Below are 18,348 nucleotides of genomic sequence, written 5' to 3'. Positions count from 1 at the left end.
AATCCCATACATGTTTTTTAAATACCGAATTTCAAAAGTCTTGCATTATCTCATAATATTATTGCATGCATACACGTTTATAATAAATTAAATGCACATGTCTGATAATAGATTACTAAAATTTATTCTTATCAAAAGAAATATATCAGAACACTGGAATTTTCCTCAGTATTCATACAAGTGTTCACAAAATCATGCAGTATAATCAGTAGTTATACTCCGGACTACTAAATATGTTAAAATACTATGTAATGCACAGTGTATCTAAAGAGAATGCTAATTCAAATATCTCAATTCACGTGGAACTAAACAAATTGCAAGAACAATAACTAAGCAACTGACTGAGGTGCTCTTTCTTCAGCCTTAAATAGTGTTATGGATTTGGTATTTAAATAGCTAATGTTAGTTGAATTATAAGTTAAATTATTTATTCCCCGTGCAGTGCGTGATGAATATTAAAGGAAAGCTAAGCTGGAAAATTAAAAATACAAGAGCATGTGCATTTAATATTTAATAAATAAATCTCTCTTTTTGATTTCGAGAAAGTTCCAGAAAATTCTTGCACGTGATTTAAAATCTTATAAAAAGGAGGAAAACCTCTCAATTCTGTTAGTTAGTTTGTTGGTGTTTTAAGAGTTTGTATTAGAAAACTGCTCTTGTTGACTGTAGCGAATTCGCGGATTAGCTTTCTTTAGCTGTTTTGAATTAAGTTCTCTTGAATGTTTGAGTAGTTAAACGATAACTACTATGGGATATTGTAATACTGCACGAATATCTGAGGAAATTTAAGCATTTTTGTTGTGATAATAATAAATTTTGTTCATGTTTCATCGGTCTTGTGCATTCAATTCTTAACGAACCCGTATGCACACAACAATTTTTGGCGGCAGTGGTGGGATTTGAACACCAATTACTAGAGTGATGGAAGAACAATTAAGGTAGCTCATTACTGCTTTTGCTGCATTCCAAGAAAAGATGGAAGCTGGACAAGCATCATTTAAACAAGAAATGAAAGAAAAGATGGATGCTGGTCAGGAAAAGGTGGAAGATTCTGTTAAAAACGAGATGGAAGTCGTTCAAGCTGGTCAAAAATCCGTTAAAGAGGAGATGAAAGCCTCCAAGTGGAAATGAAAGTAGGTCAGGAGGAAATGAAAAGAGAAATCATCTGCACAATAGAAAAAAAATTTGAAGCTAAGGCAGACAGAACTGACACGGTTGAAAATAAAGTTGGACAAATCGAAGACAGAGTTTCTGCCGTGGAACAGCAGATTGATGACAGGGTTTCTGATGTCACCAAAGAAGTTGATACTCTGAAGAAATTTGTAGCAATGGCAGCGAGCAATACAGATGGTTTTAAATTTTTACCAATGCCTGCTCATCCCTCTCTGAAACTATCTACATATGAAGGGAAGACCTCCTGGCAAGTGTATAAGACACAATTTTCTATCATGGTGGATGTGAATGGATGGGATTTAGAAGCTAAGGCCTGTCATCTCGCCGCTTTTCTGCGAGCAGACACAGCGGATATAGTGCAACGCTTCCCGAAAACCAAAGGCTAGATTTCGAAGCTCTGTCTGGCATGTTGGAGCTGCGCTTTGGGAAGAAGTGTTTAAAATACTTCAATTAAAATATTCTCAAAAGAAGCCCACAGAAACACTCCAGGAGCTTGCCACAGATGTTGAAAGGCTGTCCCACTTTGCCTTTATGGAGTGCCCGAGAGAGATGAGGGAAATTCTGTCCCTTCAGTACTTTACCGATGGCATCCGAGATCCCAAAACACAGAAAGCTCTGCTAATGGCGGATGTGAAAGACATAAAATGCGCTCTGCTGTACGCCATTAAATTCGAGACAGCACAGAAAGCAACTCGTAGAGATCGCTACCTAGTCAGAGCTGTGCGAGTCCACAAGCCAGTGGATCAGTTGATCGCTCGTTTAGATGATTTATACAGACAAGTCAATGCTTTGATACGCAGTAGGAGTAAGAACAAAGTGGATGTGAGGTGTTGGAAATGGGGTACCGAAGAACACTAAGATGGCACGAATAATATAACGGATGATTTGACAAGATCAGTGAACACCTTGAGATGGAATATTGGTGAGAGGAAACCAACCCTAAAGTGCTGGAACTGCAGTGTTGAAGGCCACATACGAAGGAACTGCAAAACATCCAAGAGCATGGAAAATAAGACAGAGGAGCTAAACAGACTATTAAATGCCATGGAATGAAAAATATGTGACACGAGACCAAAGTGCTGGAACTGCGGAGCTGAAGGCCATATGCGAAGGAACTGCAGAACCCCCCAGAGCGTGGAAATTAAGACTATTTCCCAGCAACAATGCAGGAAACAAATAAGTGACCATATCGAGGAACGGAGGTTGCCAGAGAATAAAAAACACCCTTTTAGAGCGCTCAAGATTTCTGCAGTGAGTGGCAACAGTAATGGACTATCCATCAATGGGCATATTGACAGAGTTCCTTGCAATATAATCATTGACACTGGAGCTAATATTACCATCATTCAGAAAGATTTAGCTCAACAATTTAAAGATAAACTCATTTGGACACCATCCTGTGTTATCCTCCAGAGTGCGTCTCGCGAAGAAATCTCCATAGCTGGGAAGTTAAACGTGGGCATCACATTTGGAAGTGCCGCTTACCATCACACAGCTTATGTGGCAGATATTACAGATCCATTCATACTCAGATTAGACTTTTTAAGAAAATACTATTTTTCCTTAGACTTCAAAAACAACAAGCTGTTCTCAGCATCTGAGAACATGACTATCCATCCTCAGAACGGATCATCACCTGGAAATGCTGAGGCCTTGTCCGAAAGACCCAGTTCAGGAAGCTGCCGAAATCACAATAGGGTCAAAGAGGAACACCAGACTACCGGCTATTCTCCGTCCCAGATGCTCTTCAGTCGAGACCTTCGTCTGCCTTGTGACTGGCTGTTTGGTCGCCCTATGGATGTGCCTTCATCACCTGAGGAATACATACAAGATGTCCAGGCCTGGTTTGAAGAGATGCACCGTTCTTCACAAGAGCGAGTCAACTTAGCGATGAAGAAAATGAAGACCCGATGGCAAACAAGAGCTACTGAACATCAATTCGACGGAGGAGACAAGGTGTGGTTGTGGAACCCGATTCGATGAAAAGGAGTCAGAACCTAAATTACAGTCACCTTGGGATGATCCACACACAGTTCTAAACAGTATGAATGATGTCGTAGTTCGGATTCATAAATCATCAAACTCTAAACCTAAAGTCGTTCATTATGACAGGTTAGCTCATTACTATGGCCATAGTACGTAGTGTAAATAATTGTACTCGTAAATAGTGTAAGACCATGGTCCATTTTGTTTCTAAATGTGTATTTGATTTGACTTGTATTTAGTATTTGATTTGACTTGTATTTAGTATTTGATAGCATTTGATTTGTTTAAAGTTAGTTATTGCATTTATTGTTCATGTTGTTTGTTATTGTAATGTAATGCTTAGTATTGCATTTATGCCTTAGTTGTAAGTTTGGCTTTCTGTCCAGGAAATGTACTGTCCGGGACGTGCAGTCCTTGGGAAGGGGGCTTACACACTTTCATTACTCGCATTCGTGCCAAGAATAATGGTCTGTCGAGCTGAGGATATGTCATTACTGGAGCAGAAGTTAAAGCTTCCTTCAGGTTCTTAAATGCATCCTCACATTCTTTTGTCCACAAGAACTTTTGCTTGCTCTCTGTCAGCTTATGAAAGGGTCTTGCGATGTAAGAAAAGTCCTTCACAAATCTCCCATAGTAGGTGAAAAGACCTATTAAACTTCTCAGCTGATGACCATTTTCAGGGTGTCTCTAGTCTTTAATAGCTGACACTTTTCCAGGATCCGTACACACATCTTCAGCAGAGATGACATATCTGAGGTAAGTAACTTAATAGTTAATAATAAGTCTGAATAATTTACATTTGGTGGGACTTTAGATTGGCTTCTTAAAGTTTCTGGAGCACCATTTCTAAGATTTTCTATATGTTCTTCAACACTCTTCTTGACAATGATGTCATCCACATATATCAGACAGGCTTCGTAGGAAAGACCTTTCAAAACAGTCTCCGTGAGGTGCTTGAAGCCAGCGCATTACACAGCCCAAATGGTGTTATTGCAGAATAAGTAAATGCTGTCTTTTGCTGCTGTCTGTAGTTAATGCTGTCTTTTCTCAAGCATCAGGATGTATCTACCTGCCAACTTTTTAAATCAATGTCATACTTCCTTCCAGAAAGAGTGTCCAGATGGTCGGCAATTTTATGAAGAGGGTAACTGTCTTTCTTTGTAACTTCGTTCAATTGGCGATAGTCAACACAAAATCTAGCTGAACCGTCTTTCTTTCTGACGAGGATGATGATAGACTGACCATGGATTTGCTGAAGGCTCGATGACATCGCTTTCTAGCATATCCAAGTGTTCTTTCCTCTTCCTGTTTAGCAATTGGTAGACATCTTGGATGTTATTTGATTGGTGGATGATCCCCAGTATCGATTCTATGCTGTGTCAAACTGGTTTGACCTACGTCAAAAGACCTGTGGGAGAAAACACCTTGGAATTCTTGAACGACGCAATCGGCAGTATTCCTGTCTTCATTGCTTAAGTGTACATTCTGCAATAAGTCCTATGTAATGCTCTCTGAAGACATGGATTCTGGAGTGTTATTGATTTGTTTAACGCTGTTCAGTGGAGTACTTGCTGCAAGCACCTTACCTTTCTTAATAACTTTCGCCTTCTCAGTTACATTGGCAACTCTCACTGGGCTAACGATCCTCGATAGGTCGACAATTACTGAGTAGTACTCCTTTCGAGCTGTTACAGTTCTTAGGATATTCTATGTTACCATAGCGGAAATTTATGTTTTTGGCTATGGATTCAGTAAGTAAAAATTCTATTCTTGCTGATATTGTGATATGGTCTTGCACAATGATTTTGTGGACAGATTTAATTCCCTCATCATTGATTCTGAATAAAGCTATGTCCTCAGAGGCAGAATGAATTTCATTATTTTTACAATCCAAGGAAAAATTGTATTTCCTTAGAAGGTCCAATTCGAGTATGGAAGGATCTGTGATCTCAGCCACATATGCCATGTGATAGTAGGCTGCACTTCCAAATGTGATGTTAACATTTAATTTTGCTTCGATGTTGATCTTCTTGCTGGGCACAGCCTGGAGTGTACCGCAGGGGCAGCGTCCAGATAAGTTTACCTTTCAATTGTTGAGCCAAATCTTTTTGAATGATGGTAACATTGGCTCCTGTATCCATGTTCATATTATAAGGAACTTAACTGCTATGTCCTATGATGAAAAGTCCATTACTGTCGCCACTTACTGCAGAAATGTGATGCACTTTAAAGTGGGGCTTTTCATTATTTGGCAACCTCCATCCTGCGAGATGGCCAGAAATTTGTTTCCCTCCTTCTTGATAGGCACGGTCTTAACTTCTGTGTCCTGGGGTGTTCTGCAGTTCACTTAAATGTGGCATTCAGCATCGATGAAGTACTGCACGGACAAGATTTCCCTTGTTTCTGTAGGGCACTTCAAAAAGGCGAGGTGATACAACCTTTCAAAATCTGTGGCGAGCACCTGGAGTGCTTTTATGGGCTTCTGTTGACAGGATTTTAATTGAAGCCTGTTGTAGTCTTTCAAACATTTCTCCCCAAAGCACAGCTTCAATGCACCAGATACAGTTTTGAAGTCTAGTCTCGGGTTTCCTGGAAGCGTGTCAAAATTATCCACAGTGTCTGCTCTCAGAGAAGTGGCAAGATCACAGGCCTTAGTTTGGGAATCCCATCCATTTGCATCTGCCACCATAGAAAATTGTGTCTTATATACTTGCCAAGAGGTCCTTCCATCATACGTTGATAGCTTTAAAAAGGGACGAGAAGGCATGGGCAAAAATTTAAAACCATATTTTTATTGCTCCCTGCCGTTGCTACGAATTTCTTCAAAGTATCAATTTCCTTGGCGACTGCAGAAACCCTGTCATTAATTTGCTGCTTGATTTGCTGCTGGAAGGCAGAAACTCTTCCTTTGATTCATTGTTCCACAATACAAACTCTCTCTTCTATTTGTTCTTTGATAGAAGAAACGTTTCCTTCATTTTGTCCAACTTTATTTTCAACCACGCCTACTCTGCCTTCCATAGCCTCAAATTTGTTTTCTATTATGCAGGTAATTTCTCTTTTCATTTCTTCTTGCCTTGCTTCAATATTTTTTTGACCAGCTTTCATCTTTCTTGGACGGCTTTCATCCACTTTTTAATGGATTCTTGACAAGCTTTCATCTCTTTTTTGAATGCAGCAAAGGCTGCCAGCAGCAGCTGCCTTAATTTTTCTTCCATTACTCTTGTAACTGGCATTTAACTCCACTCCTGACACCAGAAAGTGTTGCATGCACACAGATTCATAACAGATTGAATGCACAAGTCTGATAATACTTCGAGGTTAATGAAATTTAATCTTATCAAAAGCAATATATCAGAATGCTGGAGTTTTCCTCAGATATTCGTACAAGTATTCACAAAATCCCGCAGTATAATTAGTAAGTTATGCTTCACACTACTAAAAACGTCAAAATACAATGTAATGTACAGTGTACCTAAAGGGAAAGTTAATTCAGATATCTCAGTTCATGCAGAACTAAACTCGCATGAACAGTAACTAAGCAACTAATTTAAACACTCTTTCTCCAGCCTTTTATAGATTTCAACTGGTTGCGAGATACTTCTAGCAATTTCTGCTTCTCGAGATTTCTGGAAAGCAATAACAGGATGGAATTTACGGTTACAGTTAATATAGTGGTCAATTACATTTATTCAATTTCATTTACAAATTAACAAGATATCCAACGTTAAATGCACATGCTCCTGTATTTTTACTTTTTCAGCACAGCTTTCTCTCAAAATTTGTCTCATGCTACATTGCACGGGGAAATACAACAATTTTAATTATAATTCTACTAAAAGTAACTAACTAAATACAAAATTCATAACAATATATATATTTTTACGAAAGTCTGTCTTTAACTTTAAAGTATCATTTCTGGTTCATCAATTTTAGCCAAAATCTAATATGTTGTTAACATTTATATAAAAATTTTAAAGCTAAAAATTTTCAGATTGAATTTTAATATAGTTTTCCATAAAAAACTGTTACAGGCATCAACACTACCACTTCCAGTTATCCATTAAAGACTGTTATAGGCTTCCTGTAAAGTAAAACTTTTGGTCGTCTATTTTCACCCAACATCTAATCAACTTTTTACATGAATGTAGAAAGCTTAAATAGAGAAAATGGAAATTTTTGGAATTTTTATATATATTTTGAGATGAAAAAATCATCATACACTTACAGATAAAAAAGACATAATAGCACAAATAATAAAAACATGATGTAAAGACCCTAATTTGTGCTTATTCACTGAAAACTCATAATCAAATTTTTGGACTGAAAACATTACCTCCCTGCTCCATTGCTTATTACCTTGGCAAGAGGTAAAAATAATGAGTGCCCATTTTTCCCTTTAGCACAGCGGTCAAATTCATGCGTATTTCTTCGACTTAAAGTCCCGCTAGTGTAAACAGGCCTTTAAGAGATTTAAGTAAAGTACTACTTTTGGTTGCCCAGTGTTACCCAAAATGCAATCAACTATTTATATGAATGTGGCAAGCTTAACTATGGAAAATGAAAATGTATACTGGTTAGCAGATAGTTAAAAGAAAAATAAATAAAAAATAAAAAATAAGGCTTTTAATATTCAAACAGATAACAAATAAGATGTCTATTTTAATGAATTTAGATTGGAAACTTTGTCTTCCTTTCATTTGACTTTCTACACTGAACTGCTATTTCTATATGCTCAACTATCCAGAATTTTTACTGTCACTTAATTAGTTTAGCAATGTATTGTTCTAATTTGAAATATGAATAAAAAATCTTATATAGCATTGAATTGTAGTAATTTTGAGAACTGGCTAATTGCCAGGCCACATGAATGAAACCTGAGGGCATAATGCACTGCTAGAAAAAAGTGGGAAAAAAAAGCTATTGTGACAATCTTATGTTCAACTGTGCGCGCCACCAGATGACGTCATGTTGTTTTCGTAAGAATTGCCAGTGCGACCAGCGAACTCGCCCAGATTGCCCTTAGCTCAAGTGCAAGAATGCTCAAACACTTGTGTAGAAGTTTTCTGTTTTAGTGAATAGTTGTGTTAACAAATAGGTATGTAATAAAGTTGTGCTTTTGCAATATGGAGTCATGTTTTTGAAGAATATTCACCAAGCCATAACCCACACACCATAACTGGCGACCCGTCTTACATGCACATACTGGTTGTTCATTCAGAAGCTTGGAGACTTTTGTGTTCTTCCCTACAGCCACTGCCATGGAGAAAACAGCAGCCATGAAGATATCAATTTACAGTCCTACTGACCAGGCATCATGGTTTGCTATGTGTGAATCAACTTTTGATTTAGCCGCACATAAGCCTGTTACAGATCCCAAGAAAAGTTCCACCACCTAAGATTGCCTTTTTGGTTCGAGATATCATACTTCGGGAATGCACAGATTCTTCTTACAGAGACCTGAAAGCTGCCATTATGAATCGTTGTGGGGAAAGCAGTACCAAGAAAATCCGGAAATTACTCAAAGGGGAGCAACCTGGAGATGAGAAACCATCCAAATTGCTTTGTGTCATGAAAAGGCGTGCAGAAAAACATGATATTGCTCACTCATTGTTACTAGAGTTATTTATTTAGCAAATCCCGCCAAATGTTCAAACTATCCTAGTGTCGGTTGAGCTGCTCGAAAGCTGCCAGCATTGCCAATAGAATATTGTAAGCTACACACGCTCGTGGTGACTTACGCTTTAACCTCTGAGTCTCATCACCTTTTTATTAGAGACAGAAAGTCAAATAAAATATTTTTGTGCTACACTAGCTCAGATGTCAGCTTCCTCCCAGCAATCGGGAGTGTCAACAAATATTATTGGATCTGATTTTTTGCATTATTTTTATTTATTACCTGATCTAAGGAATAAAATGCTTGTTGATTTAAAAACTCATTTAAAAATTAATTGCAGTGTAATTATTTGTATTCTATTAAAGCAGTTATTCCAAATAGTGTATATGATAAATTGCTATCTAACTATCCTTCTTTGTCGAAGCTTCCTTATCTTAATGAGACTGTTAAACGTAATACTATGCATTTCTTGAAACTATTGGTCCTCCTGTTTCATGTAAGCCCAGGAGACTAGCTCCAGAGAGATTAAAAATTGGTAAGAACAAAATAAAAATAATGATCAATTTAGGCCCCACGTGCAACCCTCCAAAAGTAATTACTCCTCTCCTCTTCACATGTCAAAGAAAGGCACAAATGCATGGACACCTGTGGGAGATTTTCGGAGGTTAAATGCACAAACAGTGAAGGATAAGGATCTTATTCCCAACATTTGTTGGAAAAAGCCTATCATCAAATTCCAGTTAATCTCTCTGATATTCATAAAATGGCTATTGCCACTACTTTCGGACTTTTTGAGGGCACAAGAATGCAATTTCGGCTATGCAATGCAGCTGCAACCTTTCAGCACTTTATTGATGAAGTAACTCATGAACTGCCAGGAGTATTTGCTTTTGTCGATGATATATTGCTTGTGTCAAAGGACGAAACTGAGAATTTGATACACTTGAAAGCTCTTTTCGAAAGATTAAGTAATTATGGGTTCAGAATTAATGTATCTAAATGCAATTTTGGTTTAATATTTTTGGAGTTTTTAGGTTTTCATGTATCTCTGAACAGGGTTTAAAACCTTTACCCGACAAGGTGGAAGCCATTCAAAAATTTCCTAAACCAAACATCTTAACTCAGTTAAGGAAATTTCTCGGCATATTTAACTTTTACAGACATTTTCCCCCAAGAGCTTCGTAAGTGTTAGCTCCCTTGAGTAGGTTATTGGAAGGTCACAACAACAAAAAGAAACTGTCACAACGAAGCAAAATAAAAGAATACCCTCTCGAATGGGACAATGAGGCTGAGAAAGCATTCACAAATGCAAAAAAATCTGATGTGTACAACACATGACTTCCTTGTACAGAATATTAAACTATACGCATTTTTTCTTGCATTTTATTCAAACTTATTAGATTGAATTAAATCTACTTCGCCGACAGCGCATAAACCACAATAGAATAAATGCATTCTTTAAAATTCACTTTGTTTACCATAGCGACACTCTGGCGCTAGGTTTACTTAACAGTATTATATTTCGTTCATATTATAACTCTGAATGCACAAAATTTACATCATTTAAAGAATTATCTAATCATTGCTACATGTTCTATTTAAATACTATAATAAAGCTAGAACTATGTATAAAAGAAATTAAGCAAAAAAAATGAAAAAGAAACAGTTTTTCACAGACGATTCAGTATTTCTCATGCAATTAATTCAGTTCTCACTTCGCGACAAGGCAAAAATACATAAAAACTCAACATATCTGTATTAAAAATTACGAAGTAAATCTTAAACGCTTATTTCCTTGAAAAAATTCAAGAAAGGATTAAGCATGATTTAATTGGCAATAATAAATGAATGTGTTATCTTTGTTTTTGGGAAGCTAAGTTTCTCTAGATGGGCAACAAATCCACTAGTATCCTGTTTCAAATGTAAACATCAATAGCTGCCATTAAAATAGGCTTAGTGGCACTTAAACAATTTTAAAATTGTTGATAATTCTAAAAATATTGCATACAGATTTACTAAAGGCATAAAACCCTTAACCGGAAGATAAAAACAACATAATTCAATCATTTTTAAAGCAAAAAATGTACAATTTACAAATTTACAAACATATAAGAGTAAAGAAACTGAGATCACTGAGCCGAGTAACAGAGTGGATATATTTATAAATATATTTATATACATTTGGCGCGGCCGATTGAAACCAAAATACGAGGTGCACATCTACATGTTATAGTAGTCTTATATACAAAATTTCAACGTTCTGAGGCTACTCGTTTTTGAGTTATGCGAGATACATACGTACAGACGCCACGAAAAATTCTCTTCACAATTCATTTTAAAGCAGTTTTTTAGTTTTTTTGGAAGAAAAGTGTCTTTTATTCTGTCCTTACGTACAGATATCACACAAAAACATCGTTAAATTGCATTCGAAAGCGGTCAAAGTGGATATTTTTGTTGAAATATGCTGCCTGAAGCTTTTCGTGATTACAATACTTCCTTTTTACGACACCAATTCCTGGTGCTACCTTGAAACTTTGTACTGATGCATCAGATGTTGTGGTTGGTAGCTCATTAATGCAATTGCATAATTCCGTTTGGCAACCCATTGCGTTTCTATCTGTTAAAATCAGCAAAAGTCATAGGAAATTGTCAATTTATGATTGAAAACTATTGGCTATATATTTGTTGATTAGGAAATTTCGGCACACACTTGAAGGCAGGACCCTTACAATCTACACAGATCAAAAGGCTTAGCCAAGCTTAAACAACTTTTAAATTGTTGATAATTCTACAACTATTACATGCAGATTAATTAAAGGCATAAAAATCTTAACTGGAAGATAAGAATATCATAATTCAATTATTTTTAAAGCAAAAAATTCACAAGACTAAAAAAAAAAAAAAAATGAGCTCACTGAGCTAAGTAACAGAGCGGGTATATATATATATATATAAATAATTGGAAAAGTTTTCATATACCATCTGCAACAGAAATTCAATTAAAACCATAAATATTAAAATATTTTTTAATTAGTATTTTCTAAACCTCTATTGCTTCAAAAACATAAAAATCTGTAAAGAAATATTAATTGCAAAAATACCAAATTCAGAAGTAAAAATTTTTTTAGTATTGAAAAGGTAGCTATTGTCATTGATTGCAGATTAATGGACAGACAAGGGGCAACTAAATAGACTGAGAGTGTTTTGTCTTGTTCCAAACAAGCATCAAATTATATTTCTGTTACAGCTAAATCAGAAGTCATGAATATTCAAACAAAATAAAGATATTAGTCCATTGAAGCCAAAAGAATTTAAAAACAAAATAAATTAGTAAATAATCTTTTAAATTTCAGTTGACTTTCAAAAGTTTCATCGCCAATTAAGGGTAAACTCTCTTATATAGAGGACAACACTTTTTACAATAACCCTCTTGCATTCCAGCACTGAATACAATTGCATTGCCAGTCATTTTGTTTTAAATTTTAGCAGGCATGTAACTTAATTTTAATTTCCTTTCTAGGTTTGATCTTGGTCTAAATATCTAATTTTAAGGATTTTGTCAATTTTGACCTTTTTTTTTTTTTTGATTTAGAATTACTTTGCAATTGTTAAAAAATGTATCATTTTTGTTTTTAACTTTGTATTTGAGTTTGAAAATGAGAGTGCTGGGGATGTATTTTCTAAAATAAGCATCTCTTTTAGTTGGTTTCAGTTTAGTTTAGTTATGTTCTTAGTTAGAAACATGAAATTTAAAATACTACTTACTAATTTATTAGTCCAAAGGGGCAATTTGCCCTGAAGGACTATTAATTTCGTTTTGGCATTTTACGTCAAAAACTTTAAAAGCCTGTATCATTTTTCAAATCGTTGCCACCATATATTATCGCTCTGTCTTATATTTAAAGAAATTAAATAATGAAGAATCTGCATAAATGTATGTATGTTTCTCGCATTGTGATAAAACAACAGCTGATGTTGCAAAACAGCTTATGTTTACAACTTTATGTTGCAAAAGTTAAATCTACTTCTGTTTTGGAATATCTAATATCTGCTTCTGTTTTGTACCTAATATCTGCTTCTGCTTCTGTTAAATCTACTTCTGTTTTGGAATATCTAATATCTTCTTGCTAATATCTGCTGCAAATAAAGGGGTCAAAACATCCATGTGGTATGTGCATAATGGGATCAAAATGAAAATATAAACTCTAAAAATCCATGGAACTACTGCATGAAATTCAGGGTAACTTCTTCAGTATGTCCATTCACTGAATGCTGCTAAATGGATATACTGAACATTTGTTCTTGCTGAGAGGAGACATGATACATTGCTAAAATTTTGATTATTAATGTTCAAACCAATCATTTGAAACACTTGAATGAACTCTTTTATTTTCAGTAAAGCATAATTGTTTGAGATAAAATGATACCTTCAGACTTTAAAATTTTGAGAAAAAAGTTAAAACTTCGAGATAAATTATGTGAGCAAGAAGGCTTTCATTTTTTAAGTTTGTATGAGTATTCTATTAGTAACTAAAATTTGGATATTATGGACAGTAATTTTTTAATACATTACAGAATTTTTTAATGATTTTATTTAACAATAAGTATTTATTTCTTTTTAAGTGAAAAGAAAAAATAAAAATGTAAATAATTTACCAATTTTGTCTAACTGCCGGGAAACATGCTTTGAATTCTCCCACAGTTTTGCTTTAAAACACTTTCCCAGAATTATTGCATTGTACAAAACAGAAAACCCTTTCATATCAATAGCCAGGTATTCTGATAAACCTGCAGTAGAAATAAAAACAAAAATACACGTTAGATGAAACTCACATTTTATTTCACACAGATTTCTATGTCATTAATTGAAAAACCCTGGACATGAGGTTCACAGCTAGAATCATCACTTACATCATCCTTTCATCCAAAACTGTCAATGCTTTTATCAGATACCTCATCAAAATTTGGCAAGTAAACTGTGTTCCACTTTGACACAATTGCAATAAAACATTTAAGGAGTAAATCAAAATTCTAATGCATGAAATAAAATGCCAAATAAGCCTTTCTGAATGAGAAAATAAAATTCATCAGTGCTGCAATGCCAGCATGAAGATACAGTTGGTTAGTGCTAATACCTAGTGAGTAAATAGAGAATTCTTCGGCCTATCATATTTATCAACACAGTATCATTATATCAACACAAGAGGGGGGATTAGATTTTACCATACGATTTCTGAATGTGTGCATATATATATATTTGTAGCATTATAACATGAGGTTATCAACCATGCAAGTAATGAAAAAAAAAAAAAAAAAAAAGAGAAGGGGGGCTATTCCTGTATCTTTTGTTCCACTTGGATGACTGATGAAATTTAACATGCATTTTTCACATTCCAAACACGTAACTTAAGATACCTATTAGATTTATATATAGTGTTCTCCTAACATACATTTTTAACATAAAGCTGGACTTTTTCTGAATTTCTGATACTTTCCATAGTTTTAATTAAATGCTTTAAATTATGCCTAAATACTAAACTTTTTAAAAACAGTAAGAATAGTTAAGGAAGTTAAGATTGCTAAGGAAATCTAATTTTAATTTTAATTTTCAACTAAGCACCACAACTAATTTCACTTGATGGATTGCTTGTTAAGCTTAGTTTTTACTTCCTAGAAATTTCTGCATTGAATATTCTGTATTGATTATGCTACAAAGGAATCCTACTTGCAAAATTTAGTTAGTTTTACTGTCTACAGATGGCAGTACGAAGTTCCATGAATTTCTTTTCATAATGAAGGGGTACAGAAATACGAGGGCTATCCAGAAAGTAGATTACGTTTTGGAATAAAAAAATAAACAAAGTATAGGAAACAAATTTTATTATATACAGATGAAAGCCACACTCAAATACTACTTTTCTACATAGTCACCATACAAATTAAGGCATTTATCGTAGCGATGTACGAGCTTGGAAATTCCTTCGTCGAAAAATTCGGCCGCCTGCGCCTTCAACCACTTCGTTACCTCTTCTTGCAGCTGTGTGTCGTCATCAAAACGCTGCATAGCCAGCCACTTCTTCATTGCTGGGAATAGGTGGAAGTCGCTCGGTGCCAGGTCGGGACTGTACGGCGGATGAGGAAACAACTCCCACTTAAAAGATTCAAGAACTTTACGAGTGACATTTGCCGTGTGGGGCCGGGCGTTGTCGTGAATCAACAAGATCTTAGAGCTCAAAATTCCTCTGCGCTTGTTTTGAATTGCTCTTCTGAGTTTTTGGAGAGTTTGGCAATACCTTTGAGAGTTTATTGTAGTGCCTCTTTCCAGGAAGTCCACCAAAATTACACCTTTTCTGTCCCAAAAAACAGTCGCCATCATCTTCCTTGCCGACATTGTTTGCATGCATTTCTTGGGTTTTAGGGGAGAACTTGTGTGCCCCCACTGCATTGATTGCAATTTCGTTTCACAGTTCACATGTTTCGTCACCAGTAACGATGCGATCGAGTAAAGAGTCACCATCCTTATGGTAAGCGTCCAAAAAGTTCAACGCTGCAGCCATTCGCTGATTTTTGTGGTCCTCTGTCAAGATTTTTGGAATCCATCTTGCACAAAACTTGTGGTAACCAAGCTTTTCGCTGATGATTTCGTGCAACAAACTTCGCGAAATTTGTGGAAAACTCAAAGAAAGTTCCGTTATTGTGAAATTTCGATTTTCACGGACTTTAGCATCGACTTTTTCGAGAAGTTCGGCGGTCACTATGCTGGGTCAAAGAATCTCTAAGGAGAAGTAAAGGTTTCCCGAAGCAAATGTGGCTCCCTCAGACTGAAGAGACGCTCTGTGTATGTCCCTGAAGCTTATTTTAAAGGGGCAATCCATCCACCCTCCGTACCCTTCTGCGCATGTGCGAAATAGCAGGCAAGAACGTCAGCCATATTAGCAATCTTTTATCGCGTTGTTCGAAGAGGTTCTTTGTGAAAGTTTTTTTCAGTTCTTTTATCTAGCTATTTAAGCAGATCATCAGATGGATGTTTCGCAAGACGATCACCGGAATTCACCCGATTCTCTTTCTGTGAGGTAAGCTTGCTTTTTTAATTTGAAAACCTATCATAGATTTTAAAAATTGATTTTGTATAGTACATTAATTTTTATTTCCAAGCTCCAAAAATATTTTGTCTCATTGTATAACACAACAGCTAGATTTTCATTCTTAATATATTAACTTTGCATTTTAGCATATGAATCTCAATTTATATAATTAATCATATGGCAAACAAATACTTATAGCTTGTGCAGGCATATTGATATTTCTTTCCAAATTTTTTAAATGAGTTTTTAAGCTTTAAAGTCAACTAATAATAATATTACGACAAAACGAGCGATCAGGAATAAATTTGCCATTTATAATAATGCGGCAGCTAATGGCATGTATGATTGCATAAATTAATTTTATTAATAAATTGTATTATGCTCCAGCTTTAAATTTATGCTATAGATTACCAAATAGTTTATCTGAGAAAATTTATAAACTTATTTAATATTAGTGGCCACTGAAGATTATTTTTAATTTAGTATAGTGATAATTATATACAATTTTTCGTATTTTATGATTATTTTTGAAAAATTTATATTCATTATTATAAAAATATAATTTTGATTTCTCTCAATATTTGATGTGGTGTGGTGAATAACAGACTTAACTCACTCTATCTTTTACTTAGCAAACAACCCAAATCTTGGTATCGCTGTTGTGTTTGTGGGACAACATCTCGAAAAACACCAGACAGGAAATTCTTCAGATTTCCTAAGGATCCTATTAGGTAAATCATTTTTAAGTTTAAAAGAAACTAAGCTGTGATTATTAATATATATATATCTCAATTTTCGATAGAGAAGCAAATATTTCATGTATATGGAATAATTTAAATAAATAGCTTGTTTTTTTCCATTAAGTGTTCCTCATCATAGACAAATAGTTCAGTGTTCTTCTGTAAATATCCAAGATAACTGTGCTTGTGATACAGTTGCTCCCAAAAGTGTTCATACACTTTAAGAATTTGTAAAAAATGCGCTGTAGCCCGGAATTGAATTTGATTATAAAGCCCAATATTTTCTCATATCTCGAAGTGATTTTGAATAAAACCAAATTTTTTTTAAAAATTTGTTTCTTCTAATATTTTAGAAGATAATTTTTGTAATTTATGTATTACAAGCTTGAATGCTGCAGGATATCCTACAAAAACTGACAGAAATTTAACTGCATTATTTCGTAATAGTGTCTGCAGATTTCTTTAAAGTGCACGAAGATTTTTGTGAGGTAACTTTTTTGTTACTTTTTAATTATTAATTCCCCCCCAAAAAAGTTTTACTGTATTCTTAAAATACTTTTATAGAGTTTTGTTAAGATAAATTTATAGATATTAAAAAATTCTCATAACACTATTTCACTGAACACTTTAGGGAACCACTACATATTGGTGTGAATAAGGAAGGAAACATTTTAAAGATGCACTTTACGAACAATGTGTACTTTTTATTGGTGCCTTATCCTTTTTTAATCATATTGTTAACAAAACTGTACAAAGAAATGCTAAATTGTGTAACTAGATACTATGACCGGTAACTACAATTTAACGTAATATCTGCAAAATTATTGGTTTTCGTACATCAAAATAAAATTAGATGAAATGAAATCATTTCAGAATTTGTTACTAATGTAAAAGGAATTTTATAATAAGGTTAAATTTCTAGTAACACTGAAAAGAGGTTCTTTTAATTAAAGAAAATAAAATTGTTTTTTGTTTTCATAGATCAAAATAATAGAGAATTAGTATAAATATGTCAGAAATGTAATAAATCATATTAAGTTCATTGTGTTATACATGAATTTTTCCTTAAATTATAATTTAATGTTTGTTCTTAAAAAATATATAACCCTTCTCGAGATTGTGTAACTAATGTATAGGGAATGTTTTTAGTTTGCTATTTTTCTACTAACACTGAAAATGGATTTATTGAAATTTAAAATATAAAATGAATATTTTTCATTTTTATAGATCAAAACAATGGGCTGCCGCATGCAGTAATCAAGATTTGTTAAATAAATCACCTACTGATTTGTATACAAATGCAAGAATATGTTTGTCACATTTCAAAGATGGCGATTACTGTTCACCGAAGATGCGATATTTACATTCCTGTGCAGTGCCAACAAAATTTGAACAAACAGGTATCTACAATTTTTTTATTGAATAGGCTTGTGTTTTTAGTACATTTCATGTTTGTACTGTAAGAGATTCTTACATATTTCTACTATATGTCTAAATTTCTTTTAATAGATATTGAAGTTTCAAAAAGAATACGATTGGACTTAGGAATGTTACAAAGTAACTTAAAAAGAAAATTACAGTCAGAGGAGTCCCATTCAACCGTAGAGAAATTGGCTGAAGATCTAGGCCAAACATCTTGTGATGCAGAACTAGCTGTTGAACAAGATGAAGCACTAATATGTATGGGTAAGGTTTGTACACCTAAAAGCCAAAAGATAAGAAAATTAACAAACCAAGTTTCATATTT

The 18,348-nt window shown here is 34.5% G+C and overlaps 1 protein-coding gene across 10 annotated transcripts in view; it reads right to left on the bottom strand.

Annotated features, from left to right (window-relative positions):
- The window catches only part of LOC118199039 (putative ATP-dependent DNA helicase HFM1), a 511,790-nt gene that overhangs the window by 143,039 nt on the left and 350,403 nt on the right, over positions 1-18,348 (bottom strand). For 9 of the 10 annotated variants that reach the window (XM_085816885.1, XM_085816888.1, XM_085816887.1 and 6 more), the window contains 2 exons: positions 18,180-18,302; positions 13,433-13,564 (listed from right to left, as the gene is read on the bottom strand). In XM_085816885.1, coding sequence (XP_085673011.1) covers positions 13,433-13,564; positions 18,180-18,302 — 255 coding nt within the window. The remainder of the gene's footprint in view (positions 1-13,432; positions 13,565-18,179; positions 18,303-18,348) is intronic. The other variant, XM_085816889.1, reaches the window with a different exon arrangement.

Source organism: Stegodyphus dumicola, chromosome 5, assembly GCF_044657685.1.
Source record: "Stegodyphus dumicola isolate Sdum_Otavi_A_Nest chromosome 5, ASM4465768v1".
NCBI classification, from domain to species: domain Eukaryota; kingdom Metazoa; phylum Arthropoda; class Arachnida; order Araneae; family Eresidae; genus Stegodyphus; species Stegodyphus dumicola.
The sequence above is the reverse complement of the archived record's forward strand: the minus strand, read 5'-3'. Positions and strand labels throughout refer to the sequence as shown.